The sequence below is a fragment of the Rattus norvegicus genome, chromosome 8 (genome assembly GCF_036323735.1).
Source record: "Rattus norvegicus strain BN/NHsdMcwi chromosome 8, GRCr8, whole genome shotgun sequence".
In the NCBI taxonomy this organism is placed as follows: Eukaryota; Metazoa; Chordata; class Mammalia; order Rodentia; family Muridae; genus Rattus; species Rattus norvegicus.
Window position 1 is genome coordinate 67,959,867 of NC_086026.1, and position 14,379 is coordinate 67,974,245.

The 14,379-nt window shown below is 44.6% G+C and overlaps 1 protein-coding gene across 7 annotated transcripts in view; it reads right to left on the reverse strand.

Annotated features, from left to right (window-relative positions):
• Positions 1–14,379, reverse strand: part of Rec114 (REC114 meiotic recombination protein) — a 158,116-nt gene that overhangs the window by 686 nt on the left and 143,051 nt on the right. For 5 of the 7 annotated variants that reach the window (NM_001106825.1, XM_039081093.2, XM_063265122.1 and 2 more), the window contains exons 3-5: positions 12,910–12,993; positions 6,646–6,843; positions 4,155–4,241 (exon numbers count right to left, since the gene is read on the reverse strand). In NM_001106825.1, coding sequence (NP_001100295.1) covers positions 4,155–4,241; positions 6,646–6,843; positions 12,910–12,993 — 369 coding nt within the window. Of the gene's footprint in view, positions 1–2,171; positions 2,206–4,154; positions 4,242–6,645; positions 6,844–12,909; positions 12,994–14,379 lie in introns of all 7 variants that reach the window. The other 2 variants (XM_006243160.5, XM_039081092.2) reach the window with 1 other exon arrangement.

A 14,379-nucleotide genomic window follows, 5' to 3' on the forward strand; every position in this document is an offset into this window, starting at 1 on the left:
GACAATGAGATAAATTTGGATCTTTAAGGAAACACTGGTGTATCTAAAGTTGAGATCCAGTTAACAATACTAGGCTAGTAACCTTCTTCATTCGGAAGTTGGATTCTGAATGGAAGAAAGGGGTTGTCTACCTGGGGGTGTAGCTCAGTGGCAGTGTACTTGCACAGTGTGACTAAAGTGCAGTCTGATCCTCAGCATCACTAAAGAAACAGTTGGGCTGGCAGGAGGTGGTCTTTGTGATTGGCCACCCAAAGGACAAAAGTAATGCTTGTTTTCTGGTTGGTGGCCATCAGTAATTTGGCGGAGACATCAGCCTCTCCCATAATCAAGACATAGGATGTCCTAAAACTCTAATGTTGTTGATTGTAGTCTTGTAGTCAAACTCTTAAGGCTGGACCGGGTAGCTATGAATCTACTCTTCTGTCTTTACCTTGCCATTTCAAAAATGTCATGTTCTATAATAGGTCATAGTGTACAGTCCTTTTTTAATGATTCAGTTCCTTGACTTCTCAACTTGACAGTGAAATAAAAATATGTATTCAGGAGAAATTGCACTTGAGTGTTTGGCTTCTCCTTGGGCAGTAACATGAGAGCTCTACTCTGGTGATGCTGGCTGCGTGGTGACCTCTGTCCTCCCATCACAGGCTCAAAGGTATAAAGCCTATACTCCACGGTTATGTTGCTAAGCTATAATGTTCCAGAGTTAGGTGGTTTAAAACATTTTTAAATATATTTCATCTTAGAATTATTTGATACAGATTTAGCCACACTAAGCTGAGAAACACCTATACTCTTGGCATCTTTCACTTAATATGGGTTATTATTAAGTGTATCTATAATTCATTCCCTTTTTTCAAATTAAATATTCCATTGTGCAGATGTACTACAATTAATGCATTCTCCTTCAGTTGGCCTGGGTTATTTCGCTTTTTGTTATAAATGTTCAAGTTTACTTATTTTGAAATGGGACTAGCCTAGACAGTTTTCTCTGACTTATAACTCTCCTATGTTCACCTCCTAAGTACTGGGGTTTCAGGCATGTATTACTGTGCCTCCTTAAATTTAAAGTTTCATCTTAAAATGAACCAGATACCTAGGAGTGGTTGGGTTATCTAGCTTATGACCAACTGCTAGGGCTAGGCCATCTGCACTCACTAGCACAGCTCTTGTACTGCCGTTGCTCTTGTTATGACTACATGGGAATGCAGGAGCATGCAAACCACAGTGCACAGACAGAGGTCAGAGCGTGACTTTTAGCAGTCAGGTCTTTCCTGCCTCTTTCTTGAGACAGAATCTCATTGTTTCTGGCTATTGAATCAAGCAATGTTCTTTTATCTCTGCTTCCCATCTTGCTATAGGAGTGCTCGGATTTTAGGGGTCCCAGGACTGAACTTGGGTTATCAGGCTTGACTGGCAAGTACTTTTACCCACTGAGCCATCTTACTGGTCTTATGAATTTGTTTTTAATTTTAGCCATCCTAATAAACATGTATGGCTGTCTTGTTGTAGTTTTAGTTTACATTTCCCTAGTCAGAAATAATACTGAGCATCATTTTGTATGCTTATTGGCCATTCATAATTCATACAGCTTTTGGTAACCTGCAGCATCTTAAAACCAGTTAAGGAGCTGGGGAGATTAGCTCAGTTGGCAAAGTGCCTGATGGGTAAGCAAAGGACCCAAATTTGATCACTAGAACCCACGCAAAAAAGTAGTGCAGTGTATCTGCAGTCCTGGCACTGAGCCTGATTGTTGGTCCTTTGAGGGTCCCAAGTAGCAACAAGGTGGTTTCAAACCCCTTAGATTGCCAAGGATGACCTTGAACTCTTGGTCCTTCTAGAGTATTGGGATTACAAGCATATGGATAGAACCCAAGGAAGGGTTCATGTGTGTTTACACCACCAACCCTGAAAACCCAATTCATTAAGTTACCAGCCTTTAAATTTTAGTTTACACTGAATTCTGTTTGTGCTTGACATTTTGGAAGATGTGTCATTGACCAACATGAACAAAGAATCAGTGAGTTCCAGCTCTGTTGGGTCTATTTAGTTTTGGCATGTGTGTGGGTGTGTGGGTGGGTGCGTGCGTGCGTGCGTGCGTGCGTGCATTGCCTCACATTAATGCTGCTAGAATAGAATTAATGCTGATACATGTATCAATAGCAGAAATTTACCTTTTTAAATTTAAATGGGCTTTTCAGATTCTGCCTAAAAGAAATAAAGATAATACAAAAACATATACAGTCATGTTCTCCATTGAAAGCCGCTGTTAAATTCTTTCAAATTTAGTATATTATAAAAGTGGAATAGTGCTGTGTCACAGCTTCAATAAATTTAATGCACTGTGATTATTTCTCCATGCCAATGATAGGGCTTGACATCAGTTTGATGTGCTTGTTGGGGGAGGTTGCCTTGTCACACATAGGGAGGTGAGAAGATAACTTGCTGGAGTCAGTTCCTTTCTTCCTCTTAATGGGTCCTAAGAATTAAACTCAGGTAGGTCACCAAGCTTGGCAACAAGCACCTTAGCCACTGGGCCACCTTGCTGCGCCTGGTCACAGTTCTAACCTGTCTGCAGTAATGTTGTACTTTAGCCACTTGGTATGGCATTTATCTCGAATCCCTCTCCCCCCCTTTTTTTAAAGAATTATTTATTTTATGTATGGGTACACTGTCGCTATCTTCAGACACACCAGAAGAGGGATGGTTGTGAGCCACCATGTGGTTGCTGGGAACTGAACTCAGGACCTCTGGAAGAGCAGTCGGTGCTCTTAACCACTGAGCCCTCTCTCCAGCCCTTGGTTCCATTCTTAATTGTAAATATTACAATAAACATCCTTCTATGTACACTTATGTACAGCTGTAGTCCAGTTTAAGAGACTAAGCTTGTTTTAGATCAGTTGTCTCTCAGGAAGTTACTCAGTTTGCATTCACAGATGATCTGCCCCAAAGATCAGAGCAACCTTTTACTGTTTCTGGTCTCATCGATGTGTGTGATCAGGTAGGTAAAGTGTGGAAGTCTGCCTCCTGCTGGACAGACACAGTTTTGCCTTTTATAGTTGTCAGGCATTAAGAGGTAAGCATTCTTTGTCTTTTCCATGAGTGCAGGCTGGGGAACTGAATCCAGAGTCTTGTACATGATCAGCATTTGCTCTCCTGCTGCCTTCTCTCAAATTTTTGTCCGTAATTGTCTTATTTATCTTTAGTAAGCCAGATACACCCGCAGCCCCTGTTTTCTTTATGTACCACTATTTACAGTTTAGTAGATGCCATTTGAATAAAAAGGACCCCTCATCCTTTCACATTGATGAACATACAGGTTCTGTGGAAAGCATGTGTTACTGCTATAAGGCCTTGCCTGGTACCGCCAGGATGTCGTGAACCAAGGATTCCTCAGTGAATTCCAGCAGAGGGAACTACTTTAAGTGTGAATGGAGCTACAAGTGGGCAGGAGTTGGGTACAAGGTGGTCTGAGTGGCAAGGTATTGAGAAAGTCAGCAAGCAAAAGATTCTGAAGCTCCCTGGGCTCAGGCAGACGTCACTGCATAGCCTGTAACATTTGTTTATGGGCTGTGGCATACAGCTGATGGTCGGTGGACTGAAAGAACTGGTAGAAGATAAGAGTCCGTAGGCATGGCAGCTTATATACCAGCTTTTATCCTCCTGTGTCTTTGGACTGAGCTGTTCATGTTAAGTGTTCAGGAGTTGGTTCCAGGGCCATCCTTACCAGAGCCTGTGTTCAGAAGAACAGCCATAGGGACTTATTATGCCTTCCTCCCACTTTCCACCTTCCTTAGTTGAGACTGTAGCACTAAAAGATGGCTGGCCCTGAAGGAATTAGAATCCAGATCTGGCTTTGGTATTTGTTTTAGAATAGTTTATACAAGTTAATTCCAAAATTAAATTGAATTCTCTGATTCTTTTGGGGAAGTGGTTCCTCATAGCACAGGAAGCCAGTTTCTTGTTTACTTCCTCAGATAGTCTACATATGCTATCCTGTGTGATCTAAGGGCAGGGGACAGGGCTGATGGCAGTAACCTGTCCTTGGCTGACTTCATCTTCTGTTTAATAATACTTTAGGTTTCTTTTCTAGGACAAGAGAAAGAATTGAGGAATACAAATTCCCTTTTTAGGAACAAAACCCAGCACAGAAATACCTGAGCTAGATGTGTCACTGAAGTCCTTTCCTCTAGCAGACCTGTGCCAGCTGCCATACACACATGCTGCTCCAGAATCAGGGAGGACTGCAGAGAAACATGCAGTTAGAGGGGGAGGAGGAAGAGGAAGAGGAGGAGGGTGGGGTGTGGGTGGGGATGGGGTGGGATGGGACTGTGTGGTCAGGAGCCCTTAGATAAGCCTGGCTCATGTGTTCAATTCCTTTAGTTTATCATACATTACAGAAGTCAAACTCTGGTGCCTAGTGTCCCTCTATCTCTGCTGTTAGTGCTTTTGATGGTACTGTAGTGAGAAAGATGGCAGCTAAAATACCAACCCCCTAACACTACAGCAGCTGAGGGTGGCCCCACCTCTGAGTCTGGTGGGCTCTTGCACTAGGTGATTCAACTTAGCAGTGAAGGGAAGCGTTGTGCACACACTAAGACTTTATTCTTGCTGCTACTGCTTCTGAACCTCTGCTCACAAGAGAGGTCCTAAGAACTACCACCCTTCTTCCTGTCCCACCCCCTCTCCTGATCCCCACTCCTGCCCAGTCCTCTCTTATGGTGGTGTGGGTTGCCTCAAGAGCCCTCTGGTTAAGAAACACCTGGTGAGGCCACAATTAACAAAATTACTAGGCTGGGGAAAAGTAAAACCTAAAACATAAGCCAAGAAATGACTCAAGAACTTTAATTATTCCTATCTGCAAAGAAGGGAACAACTACTTTTGACTAAAAAGACATGGTATAGGTAAATGATACACCTGAATGTTGCATGGTGACTTAAACTTGGCCACTCCACAACTTTTAAGGTAAACTTAAAGCATGCATCCTGCTCTGTGTCCCAGAAGTCATGGGTCAGCTTGGGAAATGTCTGGTCTAAGGCTTGCTGTAGGCTGTGCTTGTGCTCAATGGCTTGGCCTTCTGCTCTGCCAATTCACTGAGTCTCCTGTTCCTCCTGGGCTCTGGAGGTTCTGACCTTTGCTCAGTGGCAGAAGGGCAGAGCTGAGAAGGCTGCTGGTAGCAGTAGTTGTGACTACAGCGTGCTTTCTGTTCAGTTTTCCAGACACTGTCCAGTACTTCTCATTTACTGTTTCACAGGGGAGGGTCATTCATGGCTTGCATGAGATCACACAGCTACCACAAAAACAGCCTAGGATTCTAATGACCTAGATCTGTTCAAATACCAGAGCTTATGGCCTTTGCATAATATCAGGCTGTCTCACCTATCCAGAACATAAAATTACAGATGAGAAGAGTCTATGAAACCAGTACTTTTAGGATGCTCCTACATAGACAGTCTGGTACCAGCCTTTAGAGTCAGCACACCGGACGGAGCCTTCATCTGCTGTTGTAACGCACAGGCCCACTCTGCATGTGTTCCCACATGGTGCAACCAGACTTGCCTTATTTGTTAGTATGCACACGGGCAGGCAACATAAGACCGAACCATAGCCACTGGCCTATTCTGCACTTAGATAGTTCTCTCTCAGCCATTTGGAATCTTGGCACCATGCATTGGTCAGTGTGTATGTGTTGTTCAGTGAACTATACCTAACTTCCAGGTGTTAACACATTCCATCACTTGTTCATAAAGGAAAATCCCATTTACCTGGGGGGGGGGGCTCAGAAAAGTCTTGGGTCAGAAAGGCCTGGCACCTGTGTGGCAGACACAAGTTTTCCAAGATTCTAACTTCAGCTTACATTTTAGGCCCAGCTAGCACACTGGTACAGACCTGAAGGCTGGGACAGGAGGATCACAGGTTAACAGGGCAGATCCTGTCTAAAACCAAAACACACTTTCTGTATCAGGAAGTAGTGTCCATTGTTGTCTGAGATGAAAGGCCTGAGTTCCCTTTGAAGTGCTCACTGAGAGGCACTGCCCTGAGCTGCCCAAGGATCTGTGAAGCACTATCCCTCAGAGCTGTGATAATTAAGCTACCAGGGTCAAGTGTCTTGCTCAGGTGCTTTCCAGAAACAACCAGCACTCGTCCAGTGTGGGCCCCTTTTACTCTGCATGCCTTGAGAAGCAAGGATGGTCCACTGCTTGGCTTATAGTGTCAGGAGCCTGACCCATAAGTGTTTTGGTCCCACTAAAGCAGACAGTGAAAGTGGCAGATAGTGTTTTACTGTGATGAAATGGTCTTGACCTTAAGTGTCCCAGGGATCTCACTTCGAGAACCCCTGTTCTCTAATGAATTGGAATACAGATGAGGCTCCCTGTCTTTATTTCTTGGTCTTTTGGCAGCTAGTCTGAAAGGATGAACCTTGAATTTAAAAGATCACTCTTACATCCTTTTAAAAATGTTTTTTTTTTGACTGGTGTGTGCGTGTACCCACATGTGAGTGAGGGGGCCAGAAGAGCATATTAGGTCACGTGCCACTGGTGTTACAGGAGGCTGTGAGCAGCCAGGTGGACCTGGAGCTTCCACCAGGGTCCTCTCAGTGCCTCACACTGTCAGGTGTCTCAGGTAGCCAGCATATCAGCACTCACCCCCTGCTGCAGTGGATCCTTCCCTTGGCTTTCACCTGCCTCTCGTGGGCCTGGGCTCTGCTGAAGCTCCTGGGTGATGCGGTCAGGTTCCTGGACGGTGACATACTGGGTCAGGGTCTGCACGCAGCCACAGCAGTGTTCCAGTGCCTCTTCCTGGGACTCCCCACTGAACTGGACGCGGAACATTCGGCTCTTGTCCTGTGTGAAAATGAAATGTCATCACTGAGTACCGTCCACCATGAGGTCTTCTGGGGAATGATCTGCTGCTTGGGGCAGGTACACTGAAGCCAGGGACTTGTGCCTTTTTAGAAGCCTTTCCTCATGTTTGGAATTCATTTCCCTCAGGCAATGACACGAGCAAACTGGATGGTCACTCCACTGATGGATGGTCAGCATTTTATCTTGCTTGCTTTTAATACAGACTTAACAGCTGATAGGCTAGCATAAACAATAGTAAGTTTTGAGAGCAGTATCAGATAGTCCTGGCTCACTGAAATGGTTCTGAATAGGATTAAGGGAAGAGCAGGCTGGGCTGGGGAGAAGGCTCTGTGGGGAAAATACTGCAAACATGAGGGCCTGCATGGGTCTCCAGCACTCACATAAAAGCCAGGCATGCACTTCTGCCAGGGTCTCCGTGGCCAAACAGCCTCGCTGAAATAGCAACTTCTGAGTTCAATGAGAGAACTTGCCTCAAAAAATAAGGTGGAAAGTGACTGAGGAAGGCAGCTCTGATCTCAGCGCATGTCCTGTGTACATGGATGCTTATACAGGAGGGAAGGAAAGGTCACTGGCTGCCATGTTAGATGAGGTGGTGAACGCAAACATCTGGGGAGGAGGGCACAGGCAGATGCTTGAAGCATTTGCACTCTGAACCTCTAGTACTCTGTATCCTTAGGACACCGACTGCTGCACAGTCCAGTTAGGGAGATCCGTTCAGTCTCCTGTATGAGGTATGTCCTTGGGCAAATTGGCAAATGTGGGGCAGGTGCATCTAAAATAAACAAAAAAACTACAAGTAACAATCAGTTACTTGATTCTAAACTTAAAACCAGACCCAGGTCTGGTAACATAACACCATTACTTTAGTACCAGTTCCTTTTTTCCAATCTGATGTTCTGTCTGGGTGCGTCAACCCACATTAAAGCCTCCCAAGCAGCACTGAATGCATCTGCTCAGCTTTTTCCCATAAAGAAAGTCGGTGCAGAGATTAGCATGTAGACTGCCCTCTCTATGTGAATCACATGTTAGCGTGAAAACATTCCTGACCTCAGCGAAATTCTAAAAGTTCCTATAAACAAGGTGCTTTTTCTCATTCAGTTCACTCTTTTTGTAGAAAACTCACCAAGCAGAGCCAAAGACTGGGGCTCTAGAGAGCATGTAAGACCCCCTCCCCATATTTCCATTCACTGGCTTTCTGAGGATGTTGTCATCACTCCCTTGAAGAGTACCTGGATCTGTTAGAAGTCATCTTCGAGCTCTCCCATATAATACATAATATATAGGTTGTATTTTATGCATATTTGAAGCCACAGTGCTGTAGCCCAATTTTCTATTCAATGGGTGTATAAAAATAGAAGTACAGTTCATTACTCCCAAAAGCTGAAGCATATCTCTTTATTTAACTGGCCTCCTACTGACAAGTGTTCAGGTTGCCCAGCCATTCCCCTTTTCTAACTCCTGAATGCAGACTTGCCCGTGTGCCCGTTCCCTGTACATTCAGAACCAAGGTATTTCTCATGGTCATTTTTGTCACATAAGAGATAAGCAAACTTTCAAACTTGCATTTCTCTGGTTATAATTGAGCTTGAAGATTTTCCTAAGCTTCCTAGTTCGTTTGTATTTTTCTCTTGTGTGTGCTTATTTCTGTCTTTAGCACTTGAGTCTTCTGGATAAATAATTCCCAAATTTATCAAGTCTATAAAAGCAACCTGTGACCTTCTGAGAGGAAAAGGATCACAGAGGCCAGAAGAAGGTGGCAGAGTTCCTGGAGCTGCAGTTACAAGCAGTTGTGAGTGAGTAGCCTGCTGGGGGTGCTGGGAACAGAACTTGGGCCTCTCCAGGAGCCTTAAGTACTCCTATTTGCTAAGCCATCTCTAGCTCTAAGAACAACATTGTCAAGTTCACAAACTGTCCAGACAGTTTGGGTCACCTAAGCTGTTAGTCACCGAAGAATTACAGTACTTTAAGAGGTGATTCTGATCTTAGGTAGATTCTTAATTTCAAGTTCAGTAATTGACAGGAAACTCCATGGACCTTTTGAGAACTGAGGAAGTAAGGCTGAGTGCTGGCCTCTGCACTGTCTCCACACTGCACAGCAGAGGCTTTCCTTCCCAGGACAGAGTAGGCTCACCAAGTGCTTAAGCCACTCTACAGCAGAAGTTGCCATTCTGCTCTGGAAGATATGATCTTCCAGTGCCACACAGAGCCAGGGAGACATCAGAGACCTCAAGTACCCATTGTGTTTTCCTGTTAGCTTCAGATTACTGAGGTTTAAACTGCATCCCAGTCTTGAGGCACAAGAGGCCAGACACTAACCTAGGGGTGTTGAGAGGCCAGGCCCTGAGGAGGTCATTAGGATTACAGAAGGTTACTGAGCAGAGCCCCAGTGACTGTATCTTGAGTGCTTTAAAAGACAAGGGGATGAGTCTAGACACATGCTTGCTCCCTGGTTCTTGCCATGAGATGTCTTGTACCACTTTGAGACTATGTCAGCAAGAAGGCCCTCACCAGATGCCAGTCCCTTGAGCCTCCAAGACTGCAGGCTATGTAAACCTTTTTTCTTATAAAATGACCTCACCTGTTATTTCATTATAGCAGTGGAAAATTGACTTAATACATTCAGAGAACAAATTTCAGTGTATTTGCTTTGAGTAATCCTCAAAGCCCAGGATGAACAAAATCAACAAATTTCTCAAGTGAGTTGCTAGGATGAGAAACAAAGATTTACTCCTTTCATCCAAAATGTTTTTCAGATAGGAATAAAATGTCTGCTGTTAGCCCACTGGCCAGTGTTCTCATTAGTGATCAGTACTGTTTAAAGGAAGGAGACCTGCCTTATAAGCCTATTTAGTCTGTGCATTCTGCTTACAGAGAGAAAAATACGTTTACTATCTGCAGAATCCATTTGAGTAAGAGCATGTGTGCTACAGAGGTTGAAAGGTCTGTTAATATGCGGCATCAAGACAGCAGAGCCAGAGCGGAGGAAAAGAAACAGATGTTGCTAAGTGTCAAAAGTATTGGATGGGGCCTGCAGACGGCTCGGGGTAAAGACACTCACTGCTAATTCTAATGACCTGGTTTCTGTCCCTGGGACCCTCATGTTGGAAGGAGAAACCTAACTCCCCCAAGTTGTCCTCTGATCTGTTTCTCCCATGCGTCCTACCACCCAAAAAGTAGTGGTAAAAAGCATTTGATAGAATGCATTGTGCAAATCCTGGCAAACATCTCAATAAATAAACTGTAACTGAAGCAGAACCTCCTTGGTGTAGTAAAGACCTAAGCAGCAGCTAGAGGTGCCTTTACCACTTGAACACTATAAGCCCTGCAGTCAGGGAGAGGCCGGCATGCTGGCACGGCCACAGGGTGCCCGTCAGGTCCTGCTGCTAGGACAGTACTTGACTGAGAGCAACTAGAGCAAAGGAGGGGTTCTTCTGGCTCAGGGGTTATGGGGTTCTGCTCACTGTGGAACAGAAGCCGTGGGAGGCTCAGGTCTCATGCCATCTGCAGAGAGAGATCAGTGCTGGTGTTACTAGACTTTCCTGCTCCTCCACTTTATTCAGTCCAGGCACCCAACCCACAACCACAGTGAGTCCTGTCTCCTTACTGAAACCTCTCTAGAGACGCCAGCACAGACATGCCTAGAAGTGTCTTCCCTGGGTGATTCTAAAAACAAGTCAAGTAATTTTTATTTCACTTCACAATGAAGAGTAACCATCACAGGTGGGGAACGTACTACAAAATGTGAACCACAGGAAATAAATAATCATTACTTGTGGATGATAAAAATCACTTTGCTAGAAACCTAAATATTAACATGTTAATAGCAGTTCAATAAGGAGGTTAAATTTAAATTGACTCAAAAAATTCACTATTAAGTAGCTGGAAGTAAGTTGTGCATAAAGAATATCATTTATATAGTGGCAAGCAAAATACTTATAGTTTTAATTTTTAAAAGAGTCTCAGGGCTGAAGAGATGGCTCAGCAGTTAAGAGCACTGACTGTTCTTACAGAGGACCTGAGTTCAATTCCTAGCACCCACATTGGCCAGCTCACAATCACCTGTAACCCCAAGGGTACCCAGGAGATCAGTAGCCTCTGATCACCAGGGTCATGTGCATATACATTTAAATAAAAAAAAACCCTTACAAAGTCTTAATTATGAAATATATATTGATACTTGTATAAGTTATTATACATACGTATACAGTGTCTAAATGCTTTGAAGCAAAATTAATGTAACTGAAGTGTAGGTGTGATTTACAGAAGAACACAGGTGTTTGCCAACATTAACATGTTCCAGTATTGTTTCTGCAGCTACTTCCTAGGGAAGACTGATTCATGGCAGACATCCTGGGATTCTTTCTGCCTCCTTTTCTCTAGTGTTCCCTGAGCCAAAGATGGACGTTACCTTGGAGCTGGGTTGGACCTGTTGATGATCTCTGCATTGTGTCACTTGTGCTCCAGGAAGCCAATTCTTACCGTTTCCTTCATAGTTGTTACATTTCTTTCTGGTTGTTACATTGTTAACCACTACCAGTGACCTGCTGAAGTAGGCTTCTTACTAACGGGGTGAGCATCGAGAATGTAGCCACCTTAGAGACAATGAGCAGGAATGGCTTCTGAGATCCACAAAGGTAGGGTGGCAGGAGCACCTGTGTGTCCACTGTGAGACATTCCATACTACGGCAGTTTGTCACCCACATATCCATAGCAGAAAGGACTGCACATTCAAGTTAGAGGTCACTGGAAACCCCTGCAGGTTGTTCATAGACCCCCGAACTCTGTGATGCTCTCTGGGGTTTATGCTCCTGGCTAAGAGCCATTTGCTAGATGCGTGAGCTCTCCTTGATTTCCTACGGTCTGACTTAAAATTAGTATCTGTCCCCTAAATTTCATTATTATCTGCTTGGCCAAACGTTAACATAACAGATTGCTGCTCCCCCTTACTCTCCACTCTCTCCCCTCCCTACCTCCCCCTCCCCCCACCTTGGGTTTCTGAGACAGAGTTTCTCTGTGTAGTCCTGGCTGTCCTGGAACTTGCTCTATAGACCATGCTGGCCTTGAACTCACAATAGAGATCCACTTGCTTCTGTCTCCCTAGTGCTGGGATTAAAGGAATCCACCACCACCTCCACCAGCTTCATGTTTGTTTTGTTTTGTTTTGTTTTGTTTTGTTTTGTTTTTAAAAGGGACATCATCTAGGTGATTAGTTTGCATGTATCTGATATTTAACATAGCTAGCATACAAATAAAAGGGAATTTTAATTTTTTAAGATTTACTTGCATTGTGTGTGTGTGTGTGTGTGTGTATGTGTGTGTGTGTGTGTGTGTGTGTGTGTGTTGTGGGGGGTACCCACAGAGGTTAGAATTGAGAATAAGACTCCCTGGAACAGGAGTTACAGGTGGTTGTGATCTATCCAAGGTGCCAGCCCATGAGGATCAAAGTACAGCTTATAGAAGTGAGTTCTCTTTGTTTTATGGTCTCGGAGATTGAACACAGCAAGCACCTTTACTCACTAAGCCATTTACTGGCCACAGATTTGTTTGTTTTTTGTTTTTTGAGGCAGGATCTCTGCCCTTGCTGACTAGGAACTGTGTAGATCAGGCTAGCTTTGAAGTCTCAGAGACCTGCCTGCCTCTGCCTCTAGAGTGCTGGGGTTAAAGGCATGTGCCATCATGCCCAGTTCCTATTTTAAATCTTACAGTGGGAAGAAATGACTATATATTCAGCAGAACCTTCAAAAACACCTTTTTAAACACCTAACTAACCAGACACACCGTGCCAGCTCCTCTGCTCCCAGTGCTCAGAGCAGAGAAGTCGCAGGGCACAGCCCTGTACTGGCCGCCGGTCCGCATGCCAGGCGGAGCTCCTGCTTGCTTGAGGTTTTTGCTTACTGTTCAAACCTTTCTTCAACATGTTCTTCCAGCACTGGTCACCCCCACCCCAGGGGCTCCCTGTACCCCTACCTTGCCACACACACAGCAACGGGAAAAGTAGGGCATTAGTGCAAACATGACTGGCCATGCAGCTCAGTGTCATCTTGCCTTTATTGTTGTTCCGAACAGAAGACAGTCCATGCGCCTTACAATCTTCAACCAGTTCTTGCTGCCAATGAGCGAAAACCCTTCCTGAAACAGCAATTAGGTGAGGTTAGTGCCAAGAACAGAAAGGGACAGGTACCTATTCGTAATTCACACATGGAATAATGCCACCAAATGCCAAGGTGTGTACCTCACCAGTGCCAAGTCCCAGCACTCAAAGGCCGTCTCTCAACCTCTTTGCATTAAAATAAAGAAAAATACCAAAGTAGTAAAAATCATTGATACTTGTTGTAAAATGCATTTCTCTACTTCCAGATTTGCCCAAACGACCTCTTACTCTTGAGAGACAGGTTTCATGTTCTCGGGAGCTTATCAAACCCACTGCTAGTAACTGTATGGTGAGATTCCTTGTCATTAAGAACCCTGTTTTCTCAATAATGGCAACTGTGAGGCCATTTGGTCTTGTGAGTACAGTTCTTTGTTTACCTCTGGCAGAGAAAAGGGAAACCCGGCAGAGAGCAGAGCATCGAGCACAGGCCTCTAAGAAGTGCTCAGAGGTAGTGCACACCTCTTCATGGCAATCACATCAGAAATACTCAGGAATGCTGACTGCTACAAGTTTGAGGCCTGCACAAGTTTTATAATGGAACTTGGTCTCAAAAAGGACAAAAGCCCTCCCAGATTAGTAAGAACTGTGTCATTACGACACCCCCAAATAAGCTGTTATTTCGGGTGGCAGGCTGTCGGGAGAGTGCAGAGTACACATTAGTGTGGTACTTACGGGGCAAACTTTGTAATATTGGTAATGCAAATGTACTTATCCTTGGATCTGACAGGCCAGGTGCTTAGGGATACATTTGCAGATCGGCCTGCACCCATGCTGACGCGATGCACAGACATTACTGCAGTAAATCTTAATGCATTCATTTGCTTATTTGGCAAGAGGGAGGAGGCAGAGAGGTGCCATCATGCAAGTGTGGAGGTCAGAGGACAACTTGCAGGAGTATTTTCTCTCCTCCCACCTTCTAGGGGTTAAATCCAGGTCAGGTCTGTGCAGCCGGCCCTTTTACCTGCTTGCTGAGCTAGCTACCTCTCAGCCCCAGAACATGGTATGTTTTTGCTAGTTAATATGAAACACTGTCCTTAAAAAAAGTGGTTTAAGATAAAATGTTATATGACTTCCGCTTTTTAAAATTAAACAATATTTGGAATTCAGGTTTTTTGGAATTTGTGTTGTATGTGTGTTTTGCACTTCAGCCAATCTCTGGCCTATGCCTGACTCTCCCTTTCTTTCAGACTTTGGCCATCTTTACCCTGCTGGGTTTGGGCAGAGTCCCTGGAGCTCCCAGGGAGCCCAGAGCACATGTGTCTGGGAGGACACATGACTCTCCTGCACCATGCGGCTCAGCTCAGCTCCAGAGTCTCCTCACCATGTGGCCTTGACTCTACCCCTCAGTCACACTAACAGCTCAC